Below are 27,315 nucleotides of genomic sequence, written 5' to 3' on the forward strand. Positions count from 1 at the left end.
TCGTTCTGCTTCGGAGCGTTTCTGATCTCACTTATTTCAGGATTTGTGCTAAAGAAAAAAAAATTCTTGGTGTAAAAATTCCTTCTACCTTGAAATTATTTATTCCCTTTTTTGCTCTGTCACATAAAAAAATAAAATGCATGATAGTTTGTGGCTCCAGTGCGATGGAAAATTTGATAAAGGGGTAAAAATATTACAGCAAAGACATTTAATGAGTTCATTATCGGCTCTATTTCATTCCTAATTTATGTATTAGCTGGAGCAAAGCTTGTACAGTAGCTGTCAAAGATGGAGCAGAATTAGCATGCTCTGTGAACATCTTCATTGTGAACGTCATCTTCATCTCAAGCTCTCCACCATCCATTGTTCCAACCCCGCAGCGTTCACAGGAACCTTGCCTGCAGCGCGTTTACGCAGCCTGAATTTTTAAGCCTCATCCACAGTTTGCAGTAAAAAAAAAAAAACATCCTGTATTGCTTTCTTTATTCCTTCTCACGCTGATTTTTTTTATAGTTGCATTTAAATAAGTAAGGCATATTAAAAGTAGCTCATGAAAAATGCCACGCTTTTTCTCAGATGGCACTCTTTTTTTTACTTCATTTACAGTGGCATAGTAATCTCTCCCATGGTCAAATCTCAATCTCATATCTGTTTTATACACGTTAAGATGAGAGAGATTTCTACTGCAGATCAGATGTTAACTCCGCTTAAAACAAATCTGATCTATTTCTTTTCTGTGATCTCTTCTTGTGTCCATTTCTCCTCTGTTCAAAGTCAGATAAAATACTCAAGGACGATTTTGGAGCTGCTCAAACAAGGAACGTTGAGGCCATTCTGCAAGTAAAACACGGTTAAATAAAGAAATGAATATGAAGGAAATTGTTCATAATAAAAGATAAAATTAGAAAGTAAGATTTGTATCTCTAAATTACTTCACTAATGCTGTTTGTCATTGCCTAACAGTGAGGTATGGAGTTTTTTGTTGTTGTTTTTTTTTTCACAATAATTGTCTGTGTAGGAAAGACAAACTGTCTTGAAACAGTTCCAGTTATTACTGTAGTTAGGATCAAGCATCATTTTCCTTTTAGTCAGTTTCTCAATTTATGAAATGTAATACACATCCACTTGTAATCTCATGTTATCTTCCCGTTCTGAAGAGTAGCAAAAACATACAGGTATCCTTGTATGTAAACCCCAAAGAAACAAACACATCCACAGTTTTCAGTTGCTTGTTTTTCTTCCTCATGCTGATTCTTTTAATAATTGCATTTAAATAAATCTGGCATATTAAAAGGAATGCTGAGCATTTTCTTTTTGTGGGATTTAATCTTAAACGGACTGCAGCAGTGATCTGTGACGTTCACCTCCCACCTCTACTGTATGACAGTATTTCCTATCAATTCCCACCTCAGTCAGCGGAGACCAACATGTTTCTGAATCCACCGTTTTCTAAGTAAAGGAAGTGCTTCCCTGTCAACAAGCAGGCCGTAAGCTTTTGTTTGTGCCATCGTGAGCCTGGTTTGCGTTAGGCCTCTGTTTCCATTCGTGTGCTCGGTGTGTGGGTGGGTGTGTGTATGCATATAGCTGTCTAGTTGAAGATAATTACTTAGCATCTGGTCATTTACGCTGCAGTCAGAAAGCATTAGGCTGAAAATGCGTTTTGCATTGTCGTTGGCTCGACTCCAGCAAACAGGATTTGAAATGAAGCGGAGGCTCTGAGACCGCAGTTCTGACTTTTAAACTGTTTACGGCTGTCGGCCATGTCGGATGCAGTGCTGTTCTTATGAGACTGTTGTCTGAATGACGGGGATACCAGTGTTTTTTTGAATCTGGGAAAAGCTGCTCCTGTTAGTGATTCATCCAGAGTGTAATTGAACCGTAGTGCCTGCTGCTCTACTGAGCAACCATCGATTTATTCTGCACAGAAGAAGGAGCTAGAACTGCAGAGCACGACTGAAGTTACAGTGATGAAAGTTCACCAAAGAGCACTTCTGGGATATTACTTATCAGGACAACATAAAACAGTCTGAATCCTCAATAGCTGCCTGAATTATTTAAATCTAACCACTAGTGCGCCAAAACTAAAACATATTCCTCATGATCATTGTTTGTTTGTTTTTTTTAACCGAAATAAAGCCAAGATTGAGTATTCCTTCTTTGAAGGAAAGTGCTACTTGATTGAATCATCATGAAGTGTTGAACACTTCATTGACTGTAGGGAAGAAATAGTTGCTGTCTATCAATCTAGGAAGGGTTATGAGGTCATTTTCGAACAATTTGAAGTCATTCTACATCAATAAGGGTTATTGATAAGTGGAAAATATTTATGCCGGCTGCTTATCTACCCAGAAGCGGAAACACTTAGCAAATCAATGCTAAGATCAGACAGTTCAAAAAACCCAGGAGCTTCAACTTAGGGCAGCTACTATGTTGAAGTTTGTGATCATAGAATTAGAATAGACAAAACTTGATAAGGAATATTTTTTTTATTTTTCCACAGTGGGGAAATGTAGCAGTACCAGCAGCAAGTTAAAGAAAACTGGAAGAATGCATATTCCCTTTAAAGTAGAATATTTTAGAGCAGTGGTGTCCAAACTTTTTGCCATAATCTCCAAAACTGTTAAGTAAAATTTTTTATAGCATCTTTAAAGCAAACTTTTTGTGCCTTTTTTTATTTGATCAACTCATTCATAAACTAAAGAAACAAAAAACAACAGTTCTATTGAATTCAATCAAATAGTTGTGTTTTTTGTGTGTGGAAAACAGATCAGTAAAGTATTGTAGGTCCTAAAAACATTTTTGTTTTAAACTTGTAAGATTCCATTACTATAAGATATGCCAACAGTTTCCACATTGTTTGGGCCGAAATTATTTTTTCTTATTTGGGCTGTAAGATTTGCTTTTGAGTAAAAGCAGGTCAATAATTGTGGTTCTAGTGACTCCTAAATTCACACCAGGGCATCTACTAAGTGTTTTTCAACATTCGAGGTAGAATTTAAAGCGTTTTAAACCAGGAAACTTTCTGTAAATCATGTTACGTTGAGAGAGGCTCTTTCTTTCTTTTTACCAGAAGTCTCTGCACAGGAAGCTCATAAACTCAATGTGAAAGACATAAAGTTTAAACTAAATCTCTCTGCTTGTTTGCTGTTCTTTTTTCTTTCTCCTCCTCCCTTGCGTTAATGTTCAGAAATCATGCGTGAAGGTAAATCTTATGAGTTCAATCACAGACGGAAGCTCGCACCGACAGTTTGAGATGTAAACAAATGCTGAAAGCCAAATTAGAGGCTTGTCAGCATGATGTGACAAATAAGTGCGCCAGCGGCCTTTTTCTTTTCTTTTTTTTTTTTTTACATTTCAGTAGCATTTCAGCAGTAATAATACAGTTTCAGCAGCACGCTGGCTCCGCTCCGATTCTTTATTCCGGCTTCGCCCTCCGGTTGATTTCCCTGACCTCCAAACAAATGGAAATGTCACACAGACTCGACGCGCTTCTCCAAAAGGCTCTCGTTTTGCTCACTTGCCAGGCAAATGGAAAGCAGATCTTGCCTGGTCTGACCGCAGTTTGTTCCTCCAAAAAAGTGGAAAAAAAAAACAAAGAAGTAAAATCACAAACATTTCTGTGGCTTGGACAGTGGAACGTGACGGTAAATAGGGGTTTTATAAAATCATCTGGTTCATCAGACGGCAGAATGTCGACGTCAGGGTGAGGAGTTTTTGTTACTGTGTCATAAAACTGGATCCCCTTTATTCGACTTTGTCCAAAGCAAAGTCTGAGAATGACCAGAAACATGCAAACCAATCATTCCGCCACACGAATGATTGGCTGGGAACATGTTTGTCCTCGAGGTGAACGCACGCCCGGCGTGTTTTGCTGCCTTGCGTTAGAGGGCCGTGTGTGGATCTGCATGTTTAGTCTCCCTCGTATTGTGCTTTCGTCAGCTCTGTGAGTGAAGTAGAAGTGTTTTATTTCTGTGGTTCCTTGTCATGCCAAGAGTCTTTTTCGTTACGTTGTTATTTTGTTTTTTCTGTTTTGTTTCCTTCCTTTCTTCCCTCCTTCCTTTCTTTCTTTCGTGTCACTGTCATTTTCCATTCCAACTCCTCTCCTCCTTTTTCGACCTTGTCCATTTGGATGCGATATTTCTGTCCCATTTTCCCCCACCCCACCGCACTCCACCCCCGCCTCCTCTCCTCTCCTTACCCCACCCTGAAGACGTAGCCCTGCCCGCCTTCCCCCCCCCTTCACTGACTCCTAACACTACTGACCATGTAACAGCAGGCTCTGGAGGCGTGGCCGCGCCGGCGGGGCCCACCCCCTCCGCGCCGCGGGACGTCGTGGCTTCCCTGGTCTCCACCCGCTTCATCAAGCTGACGTGGCGCCAGCCGGCCGAGCCGCACGGAGACGACCTGACCTACTCCGTGTTCTACAGCCAGGAGGGCACCAGCAGGTACAGCCACGACTTAACGCTGCACCTTGACGGGAGGCGATTTGACGGGCGATTATTGTACGGGCGCAGCTCAGCAAGTGGAAATGTCTCCATGTGTTCTTAGTGTTTCTGTTTAAAAGGCGAACATTATATCATGTAGATTAGTTACTAAGATCGAAATATTGGAAGAGTTTGTTGATTACAGATGATGAAAACCTCAAAATGTAGTTTTTTCCATATACTATGGATATCTGACTTTTATTCTCAGAATTCCGTCTTTAATCTTGGAATTCTGAGAAGTTAGTCTTAAAAAATTTTTCAGTGGCCCTAATCTTCTTCTGTAGTGTATTGCATAAGATCAACAAAAAGGGATCATTTTTAAAAATAATAAATGTCAGGTTAATGTAAAGTACGTTTATGTATTGTACAAAATATACCCTCAAATTTTGGTCGGAGTTCCTTCTACGTGACATCCTGCTGGAAAATGTGATGGGGAATCTCCATAAAGCTTCTCAGCAGAAGCAGACATGAAGTGTTGTGGTGCTTTCTGCGCTAATTTTGGGTATTATAACACAGTGAAGCAAACTCAGCGGATGAAATGGCTCTCCAAATCATCACTGCGTGTGGAAAAGTCACACTGTACCCAAGTCAACTTGGATTCAGTGCCTGTTGCTTGTGGACCTTTTTTTTAACCACACTTTTTCCTTCCACTCAACATTCCATTAATATTCTTTGATGCAGTAGTTTGTGAACAGCCAGCTGCTTTAACAACAAGCTTCTGTGGAGGCTCAGTTACTTTCTACTGGATAACTGTAAAGTCATCAAATTATGATTATGTTGGCTAAAACTGGGCTATAAAATCAACCTTTTTTTAATAAAAACCCTCTTATTAATGCTCTTATGAATGTTCTAAAGAGCTGAGAGTTGGGTTTTCATTAATTGAATGCCATAGTCATCAAAATGGACAAAAAAATAAATTACCACTCGAAGTATATCACATTGTGTGAAGCATATGTTTCACCTTTTTGGGTGAAATTAATGAAATGGCTTCATTTACAGTGGCATTGTAACCTCTTCGATGGTCAAATCTGAATCTCATATCTGTTTCATGGAGATTTCCACTGCAGCTCAGATAGTTACTCCACTTCAAACAAATCTGATCTATTTCTTTTTCTGTGATCTGTTCTTGTGTCCATTTCTCCTCTGTTCAAAGTCAGACATAAGATACTCAAGGACGTTTTTGGAGCTGCTCAAAGAAAGAACGTTGAGGCCGTTCTGCGAGTAAAACATCATTTAAAAAAAAAGAAATGAATATGAAGGAAATTGTTCATAAAAATACATCAAATTTAAATGCAAGACTTGAGAAGTCTTGTATCTTTTTCTGAATTCACCAATTCTGGTTTTTGTTGCCTCACTACATCTGGATTTATTTTTAAGTAGCTGGTTGGTTGGTTCATTCAATGCCTTCACATTTTTGCTGGTATGCTTGGGAGAAGTATGCATCTTCTATGCAGATCAGTGCACATTCACTGCACATTTAAATGCTATGTTCTCTTATCGTTTCCATTTTGAAAAGTAGCAACAAAAAAGAAGAATACAGGCATGTAAACCCCAGAGAATCAGGGACTCATTGATTTTTAATGACATTTTCCTAGACAGTCTGACCAGTTTTTGAAAATACTTAAGTTCTACATACAGTATCTGTTAAATGTATTCATCCTCATGGATGTTTTACCTGTTTTATTGCTTTTACAAATTAATCAGCAACAAAATTGGCTTTTTTCACACACAAATAATGTACAAAGGAAAACATTTAATGTCAAAGTGAAAACTTAAATTAATGGTTGGAATGTTGTCAATTTCTCACTCTCTGATTATGCTGCTCCAGTTGAAGATGAATTTATTTTACACACACTTCTAGGAGGTTAATATGGATCATTATCCTTAGAGCTTGGAATTAGAAGAACGTTTTAAGCATTTAGATAATTGTTACGGAGCGACAGCATTACTAAAAGTTAATTAAAATTGATTTTAAAAAGTTATTTCAGTAGCTGCGTATTATAAACGAAATATTGAAATCCCTGGACATTTTTTTTTTTTTTTCTTCCGTTCCCTCCCGCATCAGGGAGCGGGTGGTGAACACCAGCCGACCAGGAGAGATGCAGGTCACCATCCAGAACCTGATGCCAGACACCAGGTATCGCTTCAGGGTGGTGGCGCACAACAGCAATGGCCAGGGCGAGAGCTCAGCAGCACTCAAAGTGGCCACCCAAGCTGAAGGTAACGCACACACACACACACACACACCCAGTACAGTTAATTCATACGTGCTCTGTAAACGGCGTGTGTAAACATGACTGAAACCGCTGGCAGTTTGCTGGGAACATGCGCTTACCAACACTCCGGGGTAAACAAGATGCGCTCAAAAATGTGCAAATAGACGGAGGCACAAGCAAATATTCACTCACATGCAGAGTATGGTGGCTTCTGACAGACGCCTCCGTCACCCTCCGTCTTCACACACATTGGAGGCTGGAAGGGGGGCTCTGCTGCCAGCAGACCACCCAATAGAAAACCTACTGTGAACCACTTCTTGTTTATTCCTCAGCGTTTCCTCAAACCCCACTGTGTGTTTTGGTTTTAGCTGAGCCTGCCCAGGTCAGGGTTCCCATGCAGCCTGGAAAAGTCTGGAGTTGTTTTCTTGTTTTCAGTAGTAAGATTTGGATACGTATAGAAAGAGAGCAAAGAGAGTTCCCTTCATAACAATTCGTTATTTTGGGCTCCTTCCTTCCTTGTGAACTTAACTCTGTTATTCTGCCTTATGTTGTTTTTTGTCTCTTCTTCTTTTCTTCCACTCATGATTTCTTCCTTCATATTCTTCCTTCTGTCCATGCTTGCTCTTTCCTTTTTTATTTTGTTATTTCTTTGCTTCTTCCTTTAGTTTTTTCTTTCATTCTTTCTTTTTCTTTGTTTCTCTTTGTTCCGTTTTCTGTCTGTCTGTCATTTTTTATCTTTCTTTCTTTGCGTTTTTCTTTCATTCTTTCCTCGTTTCTTCCTTTCTGTCTTTTTTATTTCTCTCTTTCAGTCCCTCTCTCCTTGTTTGCTTTAGTCCTTCTCATATTGTTTATCCATCTATCATATCTTTATCCTTTCTATATTCCTTGTGTGCTTTTTTTATTCACTTATCCTTCTCTCTTCCTTTTGTCACCACTATCTCCTCTTTCCTTTCTTCTTTCTTTCCCTCCCTCTGTCTTCCCTTCATCCCTTGTGTCCTTCCTTCCTACCCTTGCTTCTGTCGTACATACATTTTTTCTCCCTTCCTTCCTCTCCCTCTCTCAGTGAACATTTCTATTCTATATTTTAAAATGGACCTAAAATATTGAGACTTTAGCAAAGCCGAGTCTGGACAGATAATGAGAGAGAAAACTAGTGAGGCATGAAACGGTTAAAATCAGATATATCCAGATTCTAGCACATTTTCTTGCTTATAGAGGGCAACAGAGCGGCTTTAAACGTTTCCACTGGCAGACGTCTGTAATGCACTAGGCTAAAGTGACTTTGGCGTTGGGTTATTTATTAAATTTTTTTTAAGTGTTAGGAGCCTCTCGGCTGCTCCTGGAGTTTCAGCCATGACCTCAGAGCTCAGTAGAGGGGATTCCCCCAGCACACCCTCAGACCGCGGACACGCCTCTCCTCCTGTCTGAGCTCCAGCTCTGTCTCTGTCGCTTTGTAGGTCAGCTTCTGTTTTCCTACCTGTCCCTGTCGGCTTCTGGCCGGATGGCTCCACACATACACACACGCAAACAAACACAAAGACACACACACTACACCTTAATGCCTTTGCCAGCAGGAGCAGAGCCGCCCACAGGGACGGCAGCGAGGGCGGCCTGTACCTTGGTGGTGTATCTTTAGTTTGAGGACATGCTATAAATTGCAGCTTAAACTGTTGACCTGCATCTGAGTGCCTGGTCTGTGCACTGAGCGCTGCCCTGATTTTTTTTGTTTGTTTGTTTGTTTTTACCCACAGGGACCAGAGCTAGTACACGAATACACGCACGCACACACACCTTCACCATTCATGCAGGTTGACAAATGGGAGGAGGGTCTTTCTTCTGTCAGCAGGACCTGCAGCTAAACGTTACAAGTTTTGTAGAGAGCAGAGATACTGTCTGTCCCCAGGCAAATGCTTCAGCATCATTGTGTTACTTTTAATCTAAAATGCCAGAACGGAGAAGGAGCAAGCATGTTTACTATATACCAAACATAGGGTTTTTAATTATTAATAACTAAAAATGATTAAAAGTGTTCTGTATTTGAGCTCTAATTTGACTTGACTTGAAAAGTATGCATTGCCCTTGATTTTCTTGCTTGTGGTTACAACTACAATTAGTTTACTGAGGGTCTTTTTATTTACTGGCCAACACAAAGTATTGCATAATTGGAAAGGAGAAGAAAAAGATACATGGTTTATTTGTTTATCTATCTTCACCCGCTCAGCTTATCTACGTACCTCTGCACGACATTTTTGATACCATGGCAAATTTTTTTTAAAGCAACGGGTTCTTTCTAGTTGAGAGCAAAAATATGATTAGTTACAAAAAGACAATATTATAAACTTCTTAATTAGGGCAAACCTAATCATTAAAAGTGAAACAGGTAAATGAATTAAAAATTTGGAATTGGGAAGCGTATCTCAACAGACTGATAGAAAACCGTCCTGGGTCTGTTTGTGTCTGTGAAGCTAATATTCACAGATAGCAGGAATGTTAGCAGATAGCCATAATATTTAATCAGATAGCATTAGCTCCTGTTGACCGGGTGGTTTACTACTTCAATGTTGTAGACACGGGAGCTTTACTGAGTTTTTAAGTTGATTTAAAAAAGTTGGTGTTTTGGCCTTAGCTTGTAGGGTTAGCTAACCAGACCACAGGTTCACTAATATTCTCTAGCAATGTTCACACAACAGCGAGAGTTACACCGACATTAAATTAAACACTCTTTTTAAAGAGGCCTAATTACATTTGACTTCATATTTTTCTAATTTTTGTTTGTGAACTCTTTTAAGAACCTGTTCCACTTCTTAACAATGCACCACTTTGGGTCAATCTATAACAGTAATTCCCAAAGTCGGTCCTTGAATTCCAGCATCCTGCATGTTCTAGTTCTCTCCCGGGTGGTAGTAACAACCTTTTCAGCATGCCAATGTTCTTCTTAGTGAGCCATCATTTGATCCAGGTACGTTAAACCGTGGAGAGAACTAAAACATGCAGGATGCCGGCTTTCCAGGACCGACTTTGGGCACCACTAATCTATGACATCAAATCCAAGTTAAAGGCTTCTAGGGTTTCTCATTCGATCAATCCCAAATGTCACTAGTGTGAAAATATTTCCCTTCTGCCACTGAGAAGGGGAATCATTTCATTTAAATCATAAAAAAAGAGTACAAATAAAAAAACGGAAAAAATGTTCTCTGATAAGACGTAGTCTCTCTCAGTTTTCTTCCTGAACCTTTCTTACAAATGTTAGTGAAATGTTAGCATAAATGCGACGTCTAACTTCTGGTTTTAGACATCTTGTAAACTCAGACTTTTTAAATTCCAGTCCAGTTGTCGTCTTATAGCCCAATGACAGTTTAGAAGTTATTTACGCTTTTCAGCCTAGGTATTACTCGGAGAGAGAATACGTGGACAAAAAAAATATATATATATATATACATATATATACTGTATATATAGATATATATATATATACACATCAGTGGTTTTGTGGAAGGACAGATTTGTTTTATCCTAGGAAACATTAAAAATGCATCAGTGATTTAAGGCTGAGCCTTGCTCTCTCTTTTTTGTCAGCGAAGCAACAGGGGCCTGAACCTAATCTAATAACGTGACTTAGAAACAACCCAGAATATATTTGCATTCAAAGTGACTTTACTTTCTCTGGGCATACAATAGTAATTGTAAACATATAGATGTCTAATTGTTGCCTCTTGTGTTTTTTTGTTGTTCTTTCTTCCCCCTGTCAGTACAAGTGCCGGGTCCAGCTCCCAACCTGCAGGCGGTGTCCAACACTCCGACCTCCGTCTTCCTCAGCTGGGATAAACCCCTCACAGGCAACGGGGACATCCTCTCCTACAAGCTCTACTACACAGACAGGAGCGTTGGCACCGAAGAGGTAGGACGTTCTCTCAGCAGCACATCACAGATAGTCACAGACAGCGCCGGCCTGCATTTCTCTCTCCAGTTTCTTAGATTCAAGCAGGAATCCTTCTCTCCAGAGCCTAAAAAAATGATGCTGTTGATCTATTTCACTTGGTCCAATCTGACTGCTGTGACACATCGCAGCCGTATAAAGCAGCTGAAGACATCAAACGTGAATATATTGGAGCGATTGTTGTCTGCGCAGAGATTTCTCTGTGTAATATGAAGATAAATAGTTATAAAACAACAACAACAGACATTCAAACTATATTTTTGGCATCTGAAAAGTAGATTTGTTTTAACTGTGTTGATCAGGATTATTGTTCCACATAATCATTTAAGACTTTCCAGATTAGGCACTTTCCTAATCTGGAAAGTGTGTTACAACAAAAACACTAACAGATTTGTTATTTTTTTCTGTCTTGAGAATTAAATGTTTCAAATCCTAAAACTTGTGGCTTTTTTGTATTTTTTGTTACTTTCTTAAACGAAGGTAAACTGATTTGGGCATCCCTAGCTTTTTGTCTTGGCTCGCATACTCAGGATTCATAAAAATAAAAAAATAGACATAATATGGAACTGTCTTTTAGTATATAAATGTTGGGGTAAAACAGTCTGGGTGAATCCAAGATGCAGTTCTCTAATGGTGATTTCATTTATTAAAGGATAAAGTATCCAACCCTACATGTGAAACAGTGATTGCTCTCTAATCCGTGGTTAATGTCGCCAATGTCAACAGCTGCTGTCAACTGGTTGCCACAACTAGCAGTGACTGTTTTACATCCCTCAGGAGGAATTTTGGCTCACTCTTCTTTGCAAAGTTGTTTTAATTCACCCACCTTGTAGGGATTTAGACCTTGAAGTCGACTTCCAGATTTGCTTCATGGTAGATTTTTCCTCTAGTTTCTGCTGTGGAAACACGGAGATGAGGAAAAAGTTCCCTGTTTCTTGGAAAGGTTCCCCCAGTGGAACGCGTCTGTAGCTTTAGCAACGTTGCTGAAGATGTAACTGAAACATTTATACAAATGTTTACCATCTGCATTGCAAGGACAAACCTTTTCCTCGAAGCTTATAATTAACAGGAGTTGGGTTTTATTGAAGAATACTCAAACCGGGTCATCTGAAACCATAAACTCAGAAAAAATCTTAATAGAGTTACCGGTAGATTGAATGGATTTTTTTGTTCTCCTGATGTATTGTTAACTACTACTCATACATTTATATTAACCGTTTGTACTTTCATGTCAAAATAAGCCTGAAAATGAATTGAAAAATCTTTAATCCTGGAGTAGAGGAAAATAGGAAATGGTAGATCTCCATGCTGTACCTTAATGGTGCCAGCAATTGATTTCCATTTAGTCTGGTTTTCTGAGAAATTCATCCATTCTTGGTTCAGTCATCGACCACGCAAGTGTGCATTGAACAGAAAGAAAGCAGACAGGATTTGTCCGTGTTCTCGCAGAAGTAAGGGTGGAATGTAGCTGCTCAGATAGCGAATCAGCCCCAGCAGCAGCAGCAGCATTGTGCAAGCGAGTGAGGCATTAAAAAGCCTTTAATATGATAATGGACGAAACGTCAGCCACTGCACTGAGTAATGATGCTTCGGTTCCCTGGAGAAGAGAGCTGGAGATGAGGTGGAAGAGGCGGGAGGTGATGAGAGAGGTGAACAAAACAGAGATGAAGTTGGAAGGACATCAAACATTGAAAGGTCAAACGGAAGTGAAGAGATCACGTACGAAGGTCGATGCAGTCACAGGTGAACGTCAGAGCTGAGAGTAGAATTTGAAAGATCTGTCTGCTGTTTTTTTGGTTTTTTTCCCTTTTTTCTAAACATCACAATTAAAGAGCTGGATGTAAACGGCCCGGAGTAATTGGGAATGCAGCGACGTAACCAATTTGTGAAGCAAATCGCACTAATCACAGAAGGGAGAGCGCGCATCTCGGCGGAAGACGACATTTTTACAGCAAGTGAAAAACAGAAATTAGTGAAATGAACCGACCAAAACAGGCTGCTGGAGCTGTCTTGTTTACAGCTTGTTTGTCTCAGATTTAGAGCCGGGGTGCTGTCAAGAGTTTCTATTTTTTGTGCATGTAGAGGGAATCTATTTTTTTACTTCTTTTTTGTTTTAGAATGAGTAAAGGACTTGCTCTGCAAGCTTCATTGATTTCGCTCCGTCTTGTGTTTCAGGATGTTGACATAGACGGCCAGTCGTACACCATGGCTGGACTGAAGAAGAACACAGAGTACAGCTTCCGCGTGGTGGCCAACAACAAGCACGGCCCGGGGGTCTCCACGGAGGACGTCATGGTCCGGACACTTTCTGACGGTCAGTCGGTTGCTTAAATATTGACCTGACTCAATTTCAGCATCTGCTAATGCTTGTTGTGAGTGTTTTAACACTACCAGTTGTCCTCACATCCTTAAACAGTCTTAAAATTGAGGCCTCAAAATGTATTAAATTCATTTTAAAAAAGCAAGTTGGCCTTAAATATCTAAATCACAGGACTTAAATTTTCTCTTGACAGGACTATTTAATCTTGTATCTTCTCAGGAGAGGTGTAGGGGGTTCTTGCTGGACTTTTCTGTCTTGGGACTCAAGATGAACAAGTCTACCACTTGCCAGTTGCTAGCGGTAGCTAGCTTTTTTTTTTGTGTCTACCATGCGAGAGTGGAAATTTATCACTAGTTGCAGTTCATATATTTCTGTACTGATAGAAGACTTTAAAGGTCTTACGTTTGGTGGAAACTGCAGAAACCCTGCACTAGATATGTTGGCTTAGATGACAAAGGAAGCATTAGGGTTAGGGGTTAGATCAAATGACAATCTTCTCTTTATTCTTATTTAGTAACCGATTATTATTTTCAGTTTGAAGCAAACAAATGAACTATTAAATACAAGTGACCTGGGTTCCACATTGCAAAAACACAAAGTCTTACCATATCAAGTATTTTTAAGCTAGTTTCTAGTGCCAGTATCTTAATATACTTAAAATGAACCAAAACTAGCTTACAAGTCACTTTTAATCAAGATACTGGAGCTTGGTTTTAATAAATGGTTCCTTAATATTGATTTAAAAAACTATTACTTCCACTTGGATGTTGTTGCATTAAAATACTTGGTAAGATTTAGTTCTTTAAATGCAGGAAGATGTATTGTTTCATCCACCAAACAGTCTAAAACCTACTTTGCCCAATAATACGTACAGCAAAAACCTGATATTTTATCTTACATATATGTTCTTCCAGATTTGAAATGTTTATTTTTTTTTATTTTGTCTTCCCAGTTCCAAGCGCCCCTCCTCAAAATCTCACTTTGGAGGTCCAGAACTCAAAGGTAAGACATACTGTAATTGGAGAAGCTAATGACTGGCTAGCTAACCTGTAGCTGGTCTTGTTTTGTTTCTGTACCTGCAGCAGAGTGGAAAGTTCCAGGATTTGTTGCACTCGCACAGATTTCAAAATGTACAATGCAAACCATTGTCCTCGAATGCATACAAATCAAAATCCAGGTTGTTGTTTTGTGCACCAAAATCCTCCTGGGCCGACTCGCGAGCAGGGAGCGAGCGGACACAAACAGCCGAGTAGATTTGTAGCCTGCAGGCCGCGACGTCCTTCTATGCCGCGCGATTAGCTGCATCAGAGGCTTGTAGCCTCAGCTGGGTAAGGCGGCGTGCGAACCCTCATCGATTTTTGTCGACAGGAGATTTGCCTGTCAGAAGGTTTTATCCAGTATCAATGTGTACACGCAACCCGGCTTAACTGCCTACAGCTCAAATATGTATTGATACAGAAGAAGCAAAGGTGTTGCTTTTGGCAGTAGTTGCTTTAGAGAACCTCCACTTTTCCCCAACATTTAACGTAAATGTCTGCTTGTATTGTTTTGCTCGCTCTTTTCTTTTCAAGTCTAGTTGCTGAATTTACTGAGACTTACTACAGTTCTCGTGTGAAGCTCTCGATTGGACGCGGCTCGCGGAGGTGGCTGCTGGCTTAGGCGAGCAGCGGCAGCTGTTAAAACCAGAAGCAGGCCTCGACCTCCCGCCGTTTGAGCCATTTGATCTTCAAACAGAGAGCTGTGGGCCTGCTTATTGTATATCTCCATGAGGGTGATGGATTAAATTTTACAAAAGATGTTTTTTTTTTTATTTTTTCCACTCCTGACATGGGAGAGAGCGAGCCCAAAAAGAAAACTGAAAAGAAAGAAAGATGGGCAAAACCTCAGGGTGCGAGGATCGACTTCTGAAGCAGCACTCTTAGCCCTTCACTGGTCGATGCAAAGCCCAAATTGGGGGTTTGGAGGTGGGGGGAGGGGGGCTGGCAGACAATCCTATCACCGCCTCCCAGCTTGAGTGCAAACTGACCACCCCTACTGAGGCATGCTTGGATGAGGTTTTTTTTTGTTGTTTTTTGGTGAGAAAACATCCTCGAACTAATTTTAAGACTGAAATAAGGAGGATGCTCTCAAAGGAATAGTGTTGTGAACTGATAATTAAAACCCAGAAAAAACCCATTTAAAACGAGCTATAATTATTATTTTATTCTCTTTTTTTTCCCTCTTTGTTCAAAGCGCATTTAATTACTACCATTAGAAAAACAATGCTTAGGCGATTTCAAAAAGAAATTACGCAGTTGGCTGTGCGGCAAAATGGAAAGAGGAAAACAAATGACTGTGTTCCTACCCCTTAAAGTTCTTCACGTTTCGTCACTCTATGGCCACAAGCTTTGTTGTGTTTTATTTGGCAATATTCTAACTAAATGTGGTTCTTAATTTTGAAATGGAAGGAGAATTTCTCAAGGTTTTTACATTTCTTTTCAAAATGAAAATCTGAAATGCTTTTAATTCAGCCACCTGGATACTCTTTAGTCACCTTAGTCTCCGTTAACAGCTGCACATCTTTTAGTGCGTGTCTCTGCTAGACACTGAGCTGTTAGCCTATTCCTGTTTACAAGGTCGATCAAGGACCGCCACATTGTGAGCATTAGTTTAGTCTAGCAGCTGATCCTCAGTTGGTTTTGAGTGTAGACTTTGTGTTTGATCAAACACACTTTGATCTAAACCATTCTGCTGTAGTTCTGCCTACATGGTTATGGTTCTTACCTTGTATTTGGCTCCATGTTCCCAACAACTGATACGTTTCCCAGGGTGTTCATGTATCCTTAGAAAACTCTTAAAACGTCTTAAATTAATAAATCTAAAGTTAAGGCTTGCAACATACCTAAAATACTCTTGCTACCTATCAAGGGTATATTAGCTAAGACTAAAATTAAGGCCTGCTACCTAGTTAGCAGGCTAGGTAGCAATATCTTGCTGAAAATATATTTCTACCTAGCTAGGTCTAAAATTAAGGCCTGCTGTATACCCTTGCTACCTCGCTAGCTAGCAATATTCCTGCTAACTAAATTAGCAAGAACCATTGGTTCAGGTTCCTGCACTGGAAACGGAGGGAGGAGAAAAACTAACAAGCTAGCTGTATTTTTGAGTCTACCATGGTTTATATGCAAATTTATCACACTGGTCTTAAACAGTCTTACATTTGAGTTGGTGAAATCTGCCAAGACCCTGGTTTCCATTTCCCTTATGGAGAGAAACTTGCCTTCTTTTTTATTATTCAATCAAAATAACATTTTCATTTCAACCCCCCCAACAAAGGTTTTGTCAGATGCTGATCTCTCCCAGCTTCAAACTTGGCAAAAATGGCCACTTGAGTATCTGTTGAAACACACAATATTGTGAAATTTACTTACCAGTCACTATCTGTGCAACCTCTTATCTTCTGGTTTGTCCACTCGCTTGGGAGTTCTGGGCAAAATTCAAAACTGTGAGATGATCAGTACCTGCTTCAGGCTGCACTGACCAATAGGAACAGGTCTCACATTGTTCGTTCGTCCTTTGGCCCCGCCCAGGTTGCTCAAGTTCAACCAAAAATAGGGAGTTTCAAAACCAAACGTTTGAGAATCATAACCAAATATTTCTGAAATGTGCAGGTATAACTTTCTATTTTTCACTTCATGAGAAAGAAATAATTGTGAATGAAAAAATAGGTTTCGTTGGCAAAATTTTACTTTTAAAAATAAAACATCTCATTACAATTCTAAGTCTAGATCAGAGTCTATACTTTTGATAAAATTTTATTTTCATTTTATTGAATAATAAAAGGACAAATTTCCCTTCATATCCCTGCTGTGAAAGAAAGCATCCTGAAGCACAATTCTTCATAATATGACTTTTCCCACATGTTTGAAGGAGGGTTGAACCTTCCAATGCGACATAACGTGAAAACCTTGATGTAATTTCTGTCATGTTGATGTTTTTTCGTCTGTTTCCTGTCATCTGCTGCTCACCTCTTCCCTCCTGTGAGTTCGCAAAGTCAATTAAATGTGTTTTCGCGATCTGGGAGAAGATGAAAGAAAGGCAACACGCATCCCACTACAGCGGCCCACAGTGTAATAAGAAAAATGGAAATAATTGAACACACTTAACCCAATTTTAATTTGCTCAATTCCCTCGACTCGGCAGGGGAGGAGCTTGAGCGTGTTTTCAGGCTTTTTGTGCATCGGTGTGACAGTGAGAAAGCGTTAATTAACTGCTCTCCCACGCTGAGCTACCCCCCATCTATCTCTTTAAACACACACCCAAACTCCGATGCCTTTATCCTGCAACAGCGCAGCCTGCCAACAAAAGGCCCCAAATTCATCTCTGACTAGAGTAGCTGTGCAGCTTCAAACTCGGCGCACACCTCGCCCATCAGGACTCCTGCTTCCATTATTCATGTTCGCTTCGCTTCGTAATGCTCGGGTTGACACTCGCGCTCACAGGGGTGTTTGTTTACGTGAGGCTCGCCTGTTGGCACCCCACGTCAGGAGGAAGGGGAGGTGCAGAGGAGACAGAGGAGGGAACCTGGGGAGCCACATCAACACAAAGGGCTTTCCCCCCCACTGCCAAGTGTTTGTGTGAATGAACTTATGAGTTCACCTTCTATAGCTGCAGGCTTCAAATGTTTTGCTATCATTTGATAGATCCTCTCATTGCTTTTCAGGGCATCATGGTTCGGTGGCATCCGCCTCCGCTCAGTGGCCAGAATGGGGAAATCACCAGCTACAAGATACGCTACCGGAAAGTTCCACGGAGGAGCGAATCAGCTGTGACCACTGCTGGGACGGAGCTCTACAAGCTCATCGATGGTGAGGTTTCACTTGATGTTACTCCTATTTATAGAGAGAAAACTCGGTAGGCACCATCTTATACTGATACCACTAGTAAAGATGGGTAGAAAGCCTTAACGTAGCATAATCACACACAATGAAACATCTAGAAAACCTTTAGTTAAACTTATTCATTCAGAAAAATATTATGTTAAGAAGCTTTCCATTTTTGCAAAATCATCAGTGACACTGGTTTTGGTACTCTCACTGTTACAATGCAAAGTATTGACAGCAGGGGTACAAACTTTGGTACTTTGAGTCTCAAAAAACTGTAGAATATGGTTACTTTTATGTCCAAGGAACTTATTCTGTGTTGATTTGGCCATACAGTAGCCTGGCTGTCACCTTCCTACGCAGTTCAACTCAATTCTCATCTCTCCTTCAGTGCTCTGTCTGGGATTTCTCCCATTGAGCTGGATTTCTCCAGTAGAATTTCAGCCGGGCCAATCGGTGAACCGTAAAAGATGTGAACAATGATGTCAATTTACTAAATGCTTTGAACAAAGCCTTTAGCTAACGCCACATGGTAACGTTTGGGTTGGAAGGACAGAAAACTGTTTTTCCAGGCATGTCTCTCAAGTAACCGATTAACAATTTAAATCATGTCAAAAGGTTGATGCCCACAAAATGTCACCACTTGCTTAAGTTCTCCAGCAGTGAGGTTTTCTGGGTTTGTAGAGTTCCTGTAGTAATGAAGAAACTAAAGAGGGATTGACATACTATTCATTTTTATACCAAGTGTTAGGATGCTAATAGGTCGTTGGCTAGTTCTGCTGCAGTAAGTCAATTTAAAGCATTGCAGATGGATTGTACAGACAAATATGGCAGCAACATTCTGCAAGAGAAAAATTATTTCAGTTAGTATCATCAAAGTATTAAACATTCAAGTAGAAGCAAAGTAAAACTACAAAGATTTTCAAAATCTGAGGGTGATTTTTTTTTTTCTTTTCTTGTGTTCTAATTCCTACATAAATAGCTTTTGAATCACTGAACATCGCAGCGTGAACAAGCCGTCTTGTGTACATAACAGATATTGACTCTGTTCTGGTTTGTGTTCACACTTGTCTTTAAAGCTGTAAACAGTGTGAAAGTACCGAGTGATTTTTATTTTATTTTTTGCTTTCGACTTAAAACTGTTTTCTGTTCCCCTGTCGGGAACAAATATTGTTGTAATGTGATTGGACATAAGTTATATAACATGCCCTAACTCTAAGGTGGATTATACTTGCTTCTGCTCCCAGATACTATTTTCTTTCCTTTTTCTTTGGATTGTTTTATTGTTAAATCATTCTCGCCATCAGACTCCAGTTTCTCTCCGCGGAGTGCATCTATTTGACGCGTTGCAATATTTAAAACCCAAACTCGTCATGAACCTGCGCTGATTTACATTGTCTGTCGGATGGCGGGTCTTCAGTTTCATCTAAATACTTTGAATTAGAGTTACAAGTCTTGCTGCCTTAAGATTACACACTTGCTACCAACCGCAGCCAGAAAGAGGCGCACAGCAATGGTGATTAATATTAGATGTTGTCTCAGCAACTTTCAAGTGGCCCGGCCTCCCGCTGCGCGCCGCATCAAAGAGAATTTACACTTAAAAGTTGATTTTGGAGATCATTCCGGGGGGGGGCGGAACAGAGGGGGTGTTTGTTGGTTCAGAAGCTTTAAGAAGGACGTGTTGTAGCCTCGAAGGCGTAGATGGCAAGGCGGTCTTTAGAAGACACCCTCAAGGGGAAACGGGGAGGAACAGAGAGGTGGTAGAACAGCGAGTACAGAGAGAAATGACTGGAGGATTAGAGCGTAGCGTGCAAATAGCACAATATGATGACAGTGACAAATTTTATTGCAAATTAATACAGAAGCACCCCATTTGTCAGCAGGCACCCACTGCCATCCACGAGTACTGAAAGCAGCACCCAGCAGCGGCGCGGCCCCCTCAGAGGGAGATGTGCCTATAAAATATGAATCAATGTGAAGTTCAGCTTTATGCTCTCTGGAAGAACTGACTGTTTCGCTTTTTGTGCTGCCATTTATCTCGTAGTTTCATTGGTTTAGCTTTTTTTTTTTTTTTAATGGCGCACACTTTTTTGTTCGAGCCTCTAAAAACTTTAATTAAAAGTTGAGAATTACCTCCTGATCGTTTTCAAAATGAACATGTCATAAAGAACGTTCCCTGGGATTGCTGAGGCTGCTGTCTCCACTCTGGAGCTCGCTGTGTCAATTTAGTCAGTCATTATTATTAATTTTAGTAGTAGTAGTATTTTTTTTATATCAGTAATGTAATCAAGGACTTTTATGTAGTTATTTTTCACCTTATTATTTAATGTTGTTTTTCCTCTTTCTTTCTTCCTTCCTTTCATTCACAATATTGATTGTCTTGTACAGATTTTTTTTTATTTTTTGTTTTAAATTTATATGTACTGTTTACATTTATGTAAATGTTAGAAGTTAGGAAAAACTAAGGGTAACACCATGGCAAACTAGAAAGACAGAAAAAACATGTCCCGGAGTGTTGTCAAAACTTCTGGAAGAATCGGTGAAAAACAGAAGTCTGTCTGAGAAGCCTCACCTGTGAACCTGTGTTTGCCTGTTTAGGTCTGGAGCCCGGAACGGAGTACTCCTTCCGAGTGTCGGCCGTGACTGTGAACGGGACCGGACCGGCCACCGAGTGGGCCCCGGCAGAGACGTTTGAGAGCGACCTGGACGGTAAGGAGTCCTGCTCTTCTCGTTTCAAACAGACTAAACCGGATCTGCTCTGTGCGCTGAGGCTGCTAAGCTTCTGTACTGAACTTTTCTTTCCTGCATTTCCTCCCAATAGAATCTCGCGTACCGGACCAGCCCAGCTCGCTGCATGTCCGCCCGCTGGTCAACAGCATCGTGGTGAGCTGGACGCCACCGGAGAACCAGGACATCGTGGTGCGCGGCTACACCATCAGCTACGGCATCGGGAGCCCCCACGCTCAGACCATCAAAGTGGACTACAAACAGCGCTACTACACTATTGAGAACCTCAGTATGAACGGGTTTCCATTTGGGTTTTGGCTTTTGTTACAAAAGTAATCTCGCTCGAGAAGCTATCATATACCGCTAATTAGATTCTTGTCTTTGCACTTAATATGGATGCTTACAGCAGGCGAGTTTCCTGAGAAGGAAAATGGTTCAAGTCTGATTTTAAAGATGGCATTTAATGAACTAACGACCAAAGACGTAGACGCCCGAATGCTGTGAAACGGTTCATTGCTACCAGGTAGTGGAGGCTGAAGGACTTAATTAGAGCTTCACCTACTGCTGAGCCACTAATTACACTGATTGGACAAATAGGCACACACTCGTTAAAGGTCAGGACGTTCAAATAAAAAACATTTTGTGAAGCTCAAAGAAACTGGAATTTGCAGCTGCATCTCCATTTCACAAAATATCAATTAGGGTTGTCCCAATCCCATATTACATATAGGATATTGGTCCTAGATCAACCAAAAAAAAAGCATTGGATTAAATCGCTCTGCATCTAAAGCATCCATGTAGCGTGACATGAATACGATCAGCTTGTGGCTCTGCTGACATGTTAAGAAATTACAAATTTCCCTCTCTGCCATGTAAGGCTTTGGTTATTCCTAGTGTTTGAGCATCTTTTCCTTCCATTCAACCTTCCATGAATATGACACTTTTTCTGGGAAGTTGGATTTAGGGTTTTCCATTAGTTTTAAGCCATAATCATCAAAATTAACTCAAACAAACATTTGACATATATTATTTTTCATGTAATTAATCTATTGAGTGCCGTCTTCTACTTTTGCTGAAGTACCTTTTCAAGATTAATTAATTTTATGTCATACTAAAACTCTAGAAAGCAGGGCTAGCAAATTTTCTTCTGTGGGAATGGAGAGCTCTTTGTTGCTGCATCTATCATGTCGACCATTGGCTTTTTTTATTTTTAATGAGATAATTGATCACCATCTTATGCTGCGGTTGAAGAATCAGGATTGTGTCCAGAAGTGAGTGACAAAGTAGAAAGGAAGCTTTTGCCAATGTCCCGGCATTCATAGTTAAAGCTCTCATCACGATCACTTCGAGTGGAGCTTGTGTGTTCAAATATTCGTGGCGCTAATATCGCAATTACGAGCGGAGAGTCTCTGGAGTTTGGCTTGATTACACCGGCTGCGTCGGGTCGTCTCTCTCTCACCGACCTCTGTCTCTCGCCCCGCAGACTCCGGCTCCCACTACGTGATCACGCTGAAGGCCTTCAACAACGTGGGGGAGGGGATCCCCGTGTACGAGAGCGCAGCCACCAGAGTGCAGTCAGGTACGAACTCTACGCATCTGCAGCTTTCACAGGGAGTGAAAAGGAAAAGCAGCGGAGAGAAAGAATTCAATGGCCGCATTAGGAGCTGAGAGCAAATCAGCTTTCCTTTTCCTGATCACAGCTGATACGGAGGGCGCAAAAAAAAAAAAAGAAAAAGAAAACGCTGCTCATGCTTCTCTGGATTCAGTTGACATTTCTCGTTGCCCTCTCTCTAACCTGGCATCATTATCAGACACAGTGTGTCTCGACTCTAAATTACCAGGCAGAAAATGGGTCATCAGTCTGTCTCGCTGCTTTAATTAACTCTCTTCACTAGTGGCCTGTAAGTATACCCAAGTCTCTCCTTCTTCTTTTTTTTAATCAAATGATCAGAGCCTCAAATGATGCACCTATATGAGCAGACCTGATTATTACGATAGGGAGCATGAGGTTTTTTAATCCACGTTTTAATTTGCTAATGCAGGCAGAAATGTTACAGAAAAGTAGCTTTCGTGGAGAAAGGTGGGATGTTTAGGTAATCCTGAAGACAGCATTGTGTTTTGTTTTGTCGTTTAAATAAAGGATCTAATCCTTAATATATGATATCATTTAGAAATGCTTCTTAAGGTAAGTGTATTTCAAAAGGTCTTTCATACAACGCATATCACCTTTTATCTCGTTAAAGCTACAGTATTCAAAATAACAAAAAGTAGTGCAAAATTGGGAAGCAGAAAAATCTGATAAGTTTGCCATATATTTATGTAATACAGTATATCTCAGAAGATTCTGTACAATAAGTTGCCTTTAGATGTTTCCAGTGGTAGGCACACTTCTGGTAACCTGCTAATGCATTACTAGTGCAGGAAGTTTTTTTGTTTAGTGATTTAGAGTTTTTGCTAACTTTAAAAATACTTAGCGCACTTAGCTTCCTTCGTGGTAATTTTTCCAGATAAATACTAAAGGTAAGATAAGGTAATTTTATTCATATAGCGCATTTTCAGTGCTCTGGTCAGATGATACCAACATTAACATGTTTGCTACATGTCGAGGAAAACTAGCAATTGGTGTTATATTTTTAAGAACACAAGAGCTTAACTATTTTTTTATTATTATTGTTTCCCAAAAATCCTAATAATTGCAATTAAAAATTTCGGTAAATGCCAAAAACAGTCGCTATTTACAAAATTTGAATAGATAAAAGGTTGCCTCTCATGTCTAAAATTAATTTTAGCACATAAATATTATTTAAAAACTTAGAAAAGAAAGTCAAATTTAGCAGAAATCTTGTAAGGATTAGCGTTTCATAACCATTTTTAACTAATTTTAGCCACCTAATGTTAAATGTTGCGAAAGCCTAGTGAGAGTTGGTCTTCCAGGCGTCTCATTGCAGCGCAGTAAAGCCACTTTGTTAGCTAAATAATAAGGACAACCTGTTTGGCCACCTGCCAGGTGACACACTACTTACCAATTAGAGGCAGAGCATGTGTCGCGGCCTGTGGAGTCTCATGAAGAAGAAGTGCGAAACGCTTCCAGTTAGCCCACATGTCAGCTGAGTTCACGCAGTTCATGTGACGGTGCAAGGAGACGAGCAGCAGCGCGCTCCCCGGAGCGTCCCAGAATGCGGTCTGCACCCGCCTCCCCGCTCCTCCTTGATCCGCTGCAGCACTGTTGCACCATGGAACACAAGAGGGGCGGAGTGCCTGGCGACGTGAGTCACGTCAACATGCTTTGAGAGGAGCTGGGGGTGCCTGAGTTTTAATACGTGTATACACGCGCGCGCGCACACATAGTGCACACTTGTCTCTACAAAAGCTCCCTCTCATCCTAACTCCTTTACACACTCTCTGCACTCACGCAAGACCCCCCGTGGTGACTTTGGCAACCCCTTCGTCAGATCCAAATGCTTCCTCTCAAAAGCAGAACCGAAAAGCCCGCCACCGTCGTCTTATGCCGAATTCTCTGAGGCGCGTTCCCCTTCCTGCCAGTTTGTTCGAGTCGGAATTAAAAAGACGGGGCTGACCTACATAGTGCTTTACTTTTGGAAAAAGCGAAGGAAAACTTGGTGAACTTGGGCTGAATACCAGATGACAGTGACGTCTTAACTTAAAAACAGAGGAAGTGTAACGCTGCATTTTTATTATTTTTTTTATACCCACGGCCGATTCTCAGCAAAGAAAAACCGCAAAGCTGGGTAAAGTAAGGCAACCTTCATGCCATTCTAAAACCTCAGGGTCTGACTGCAACCATGAGAATGCTTGGATTTTAAAAATACTCTGACTCTCACACACACTGTTCCATCTTGGGGATATAATGAGGGCACCTCTGTAGAAAGAGTTGTCAAATGGAGCGAGTAGAGCACCGCCAGGTGATCGAGGAGGAGTGTCATCACGGGTGACCAGGCAAAGCTTTTTCTCCCATCACAACTAAACCGAGTACGGAAACAGGAGCAGTGAAACCAGAAGCTAATCCCTAAAGGATTCATTCTGCAGAAACTGTCGGTCGACCTCCAGACCTGTATTCTCTTTTGTTCTGTGGAGGCTGTTCACACCGACAACTTCCTGTGGTTTTTTTGGACCACTTGCCAAGCCTGTCGCTCTCTTGCATTAAGGCTCCCACGTACTCCAACCAATTCCGAACAGTCGACACAGCCACGTGGATTTGTGACGTTTGTTCGATACTTTGATACTGGAAGCGGACTAGTTAAAAAGAAATATTGATGTTGATGTATGAGCCCATTTTCGCTTAAAACATGGCATAAAACGTCTGACCCATCATACAAAACTTCACAGAGAGCTTTCTCAAAATAGTTCAATCTGGACTTGGTGTCGAATTCAGCAAGCAGATGGCTCTCTGTGGACAAAATGATCATTTTCATCTACGTCAACTTGAGTCAATTTCTGCACTTCAGACGATGTGGGGAGCCTATAGGACTAAAGCAGCAGGTTTTTGTCCTTGGCAAGAAAACCACAAGTCAGTACTGGCTAAGAAAAACTTAATCAGTGCATCTTTAATATTTAGTTTTTATATATGACTCTTGTCTATGCCCATAGTCATAGAACATGTCTTACATGCAAACAGAATACACAGCCAACAATCAGCGATACAACTAAACCAATGTAGATAACTTACAAATCATATTAGTCAGTTGATAGATGAGTTGTTATTATTATCAAAATGTGGACCAAGCAATGCCTAAGTTATACAGATAGGCATCACAAAGGCCAGTTCTGTTCAGGAGACTGAGTGTCTTCAGTCAGGGGCTCCTTCAGATTCGCTGCAATACAGACTGCTTCAGGATATCCTTCCTGGCCACATCCGTCAGCATCCACAACAACTCCTTGAAGAAACTTGGATGAAATGAGCTACAACATTTAATTTCCATTTTGGATTCATGGAAAATTTTGTGCCATTTATGAGCTACGTTATGTTGGGGTTTGTTCTAATATGCTAAATAATGTTCTGTGTCTTTCACTTCATGGTGCTAAAACAATATAGCAAATAAAAGTTGCAAAGAAAGAAAGACTTTCAAAGTCTTGACACCGTAGTGGATGATCCATGCAGATTAATGAGTTAAGCCGTGATTCATATGTACTAAATCAGGCAAGTGGATTCCTTATGAGTTAAACTCTGAGCTAAAGTGGCTCTGAGCTAAACCAGGGAAGCCTTCCACAGTCAGCCTAATTTGCCGTGTGTGTTAGGCTTCCTTTTGTTTCAGGTGATTATGCAAAGTTGGACATTTTTTCTACGCCAGCCCCCCTTTTCGAATCTGCATATGGGATAAAACGTTACATAGTTGTCACGTTGCGGTTTCTCACCGAAGGATGTCTTCGAGTGCCGCCTACCGAGTGAAGGCTACAGTTCGCATAATGACGGGCAAATATCAGAAAAGGTCTCCCTGTTGCTCTTCAGCAGAGCATTTCCCTTTATGTTTGTGAGCTGCAAATTAGAAGCAGCACAACGCGTAAATCCTCAGTGTCTCCACTTGTAGGCGACCCTTCTCTTTCTCCTCCATCGCCGACGGGCTGAGTGCTTAAAGCCTTGGTTTTCCTCTTGCGGTTTTGAATGCGACAGAAACATCTTAAACTCTTTATAACCCTCTCGATTGTTCTCTTTGCATGAAAGTTGCTGGATGATGTAAACACGTGTCAGAATTGCCTCTCTTTGAAACGACTGGGTGAATACGTTCTTGTCTTCATGAGCAGTTGCATGTACACTGAAAAAACACAAAATTTTACCACATATTTTCAGCCTAGTTTCTAGTGCAAATATCTCTGTACGCTTGAATTAAGACAAAACTAACTTACAAGTAATTTTTCAGAAAGGAATAGGAGCTGTAGGCACAAATGCAGTATTATGAATTTGTGCCAAGTAACTGTTACCTTCAGTCATATATCAAACATGACTTAAAAGAAATTTGTGTCTGAAGGCGGCGCCAGGTCCATGCAGTAGTTTTATACACTATAATTAGTGTAAAACTAAAGAAAAGTTAATTTTACATAACACCTTTTAATATTGATGAAAAAGTATTAGCTATGAGTGAAATAATCTGCCAGTGTAACAAGACATTTTAATGTGTAATATGGGGAAAATATCTTGTTCCACTGGGAGATTATTTCACTTACAACTAGCACTTTTTCATCAAGATTAAGAAATTATTGACTTAAAACAAGATCCTATTTCTTACTGAAAAGTTACTTGTAAGTTAGTTCTGTCTTATTTCAAGTTAACTAAGATATTTGTACTAGAAAGTAGACCAGATATTCTTGGTAAGTCTTTGTGGATTTTGTGGTGTCTTTCACTCTGGTTTCCCATTTGCAGTCAATCTTGCCATGAATAGCTGATCTCCTCCTGTCTCTCCATAGTGCTGCCGTCACTTTAGCTTCACACACTGTCGGGTAGATTTCACACAGCAACCAGTTCTGTAGGTTTGCTTGTTCTAGAGGTCAGTGTCTGTTATTTTTCTAATAGTGTCCTCTCTTTTTCTCTTCCACCTTCCCAATCCCACCCAAAACCCCGCCCCTCTTCCTCCTCCCCTTTCCCTTCTTCCTCGTCCTCCTCCTCCTCACCACCGACCTTCATTTTCAACGCATTAACCTTTTATTTTTCCCTCTTCTCCTTCCCTTCACCGCTTCTGTTTCGACTCCACTCTCTCATCCTCCACGCCACGCTTCCCGTTGTGTTTTTAATTTTTGTCTTTTTTTGTTTGTTTTT

General features: G+C 40.6%; 1 protein-coding gene across 15 annotated transcripts in view; it reads left to right on the forward strand.

Annotated features, from left to right (window-relative positions):
* Nucleotides 1–27,315, forward strand: part of neo1 (neogenin 1) — a 204,634-nt gene that overhangs the window by 162,148 nt on the left and 15,171 nt on the right. For 12 of the 15 annotated variants that reach the window (XM_023332282.1, XM_023332291.1, XM_023332288.1 and 9 more), the window contains 9 exons: nt 4,211–4,445; nt 6,550–6,704; nt 10,450–10,598; nt 12,813–12,951; nt 13,910–13,959; nt 17,660–17,804; nt 20,418–20,528; nt 20,641–20,835; nt 22,030–22,125. In XM_023332282.1, coding sequence (XP_023188050.1) covers nt 4,211–4,445; nt 6,550–6,704; nt 10,450–10,598; nt 12,813–12,951; nt 13,910–13,959; nt 17,660–17,804; nt 20,418–20,528; nt 20,641–20,835; nt 22,030–22,125 — 1,275 coding nt within the window. The remainder of the gene's footprint in view (nt 1–4,210; nt 4,446–6,549; nt 6,705–10,449; nt 10,599–12,812; nt 12,952–13,909; nt 13,960–17,659; nt 17,805–20,417; nt 20,529–20,640; nt 20,836–22,029; nt 22,126–27,315) is intronic. The other 3 variants (XM_023332290.1, XM_023332296.1, XM_023332292.1) reach the window with 2 other exon arrangements.

Source organism: Xiphophorus maculatus, chromosome 4 (assembly GCF_002775205.1).
Source record: "Xiphophorus maculatus strain JP 163 A chromosome 4, X_maculatus-5.0-male, whole genome shotgun sequence".
NCBI classification, from domain to species: Eukaryota; Metazoa; Chordata; class Actinopteri; order Cyprinodontiformes; family Poeciliidae; genus Xiphophorus; species Xiphophorus maculatus.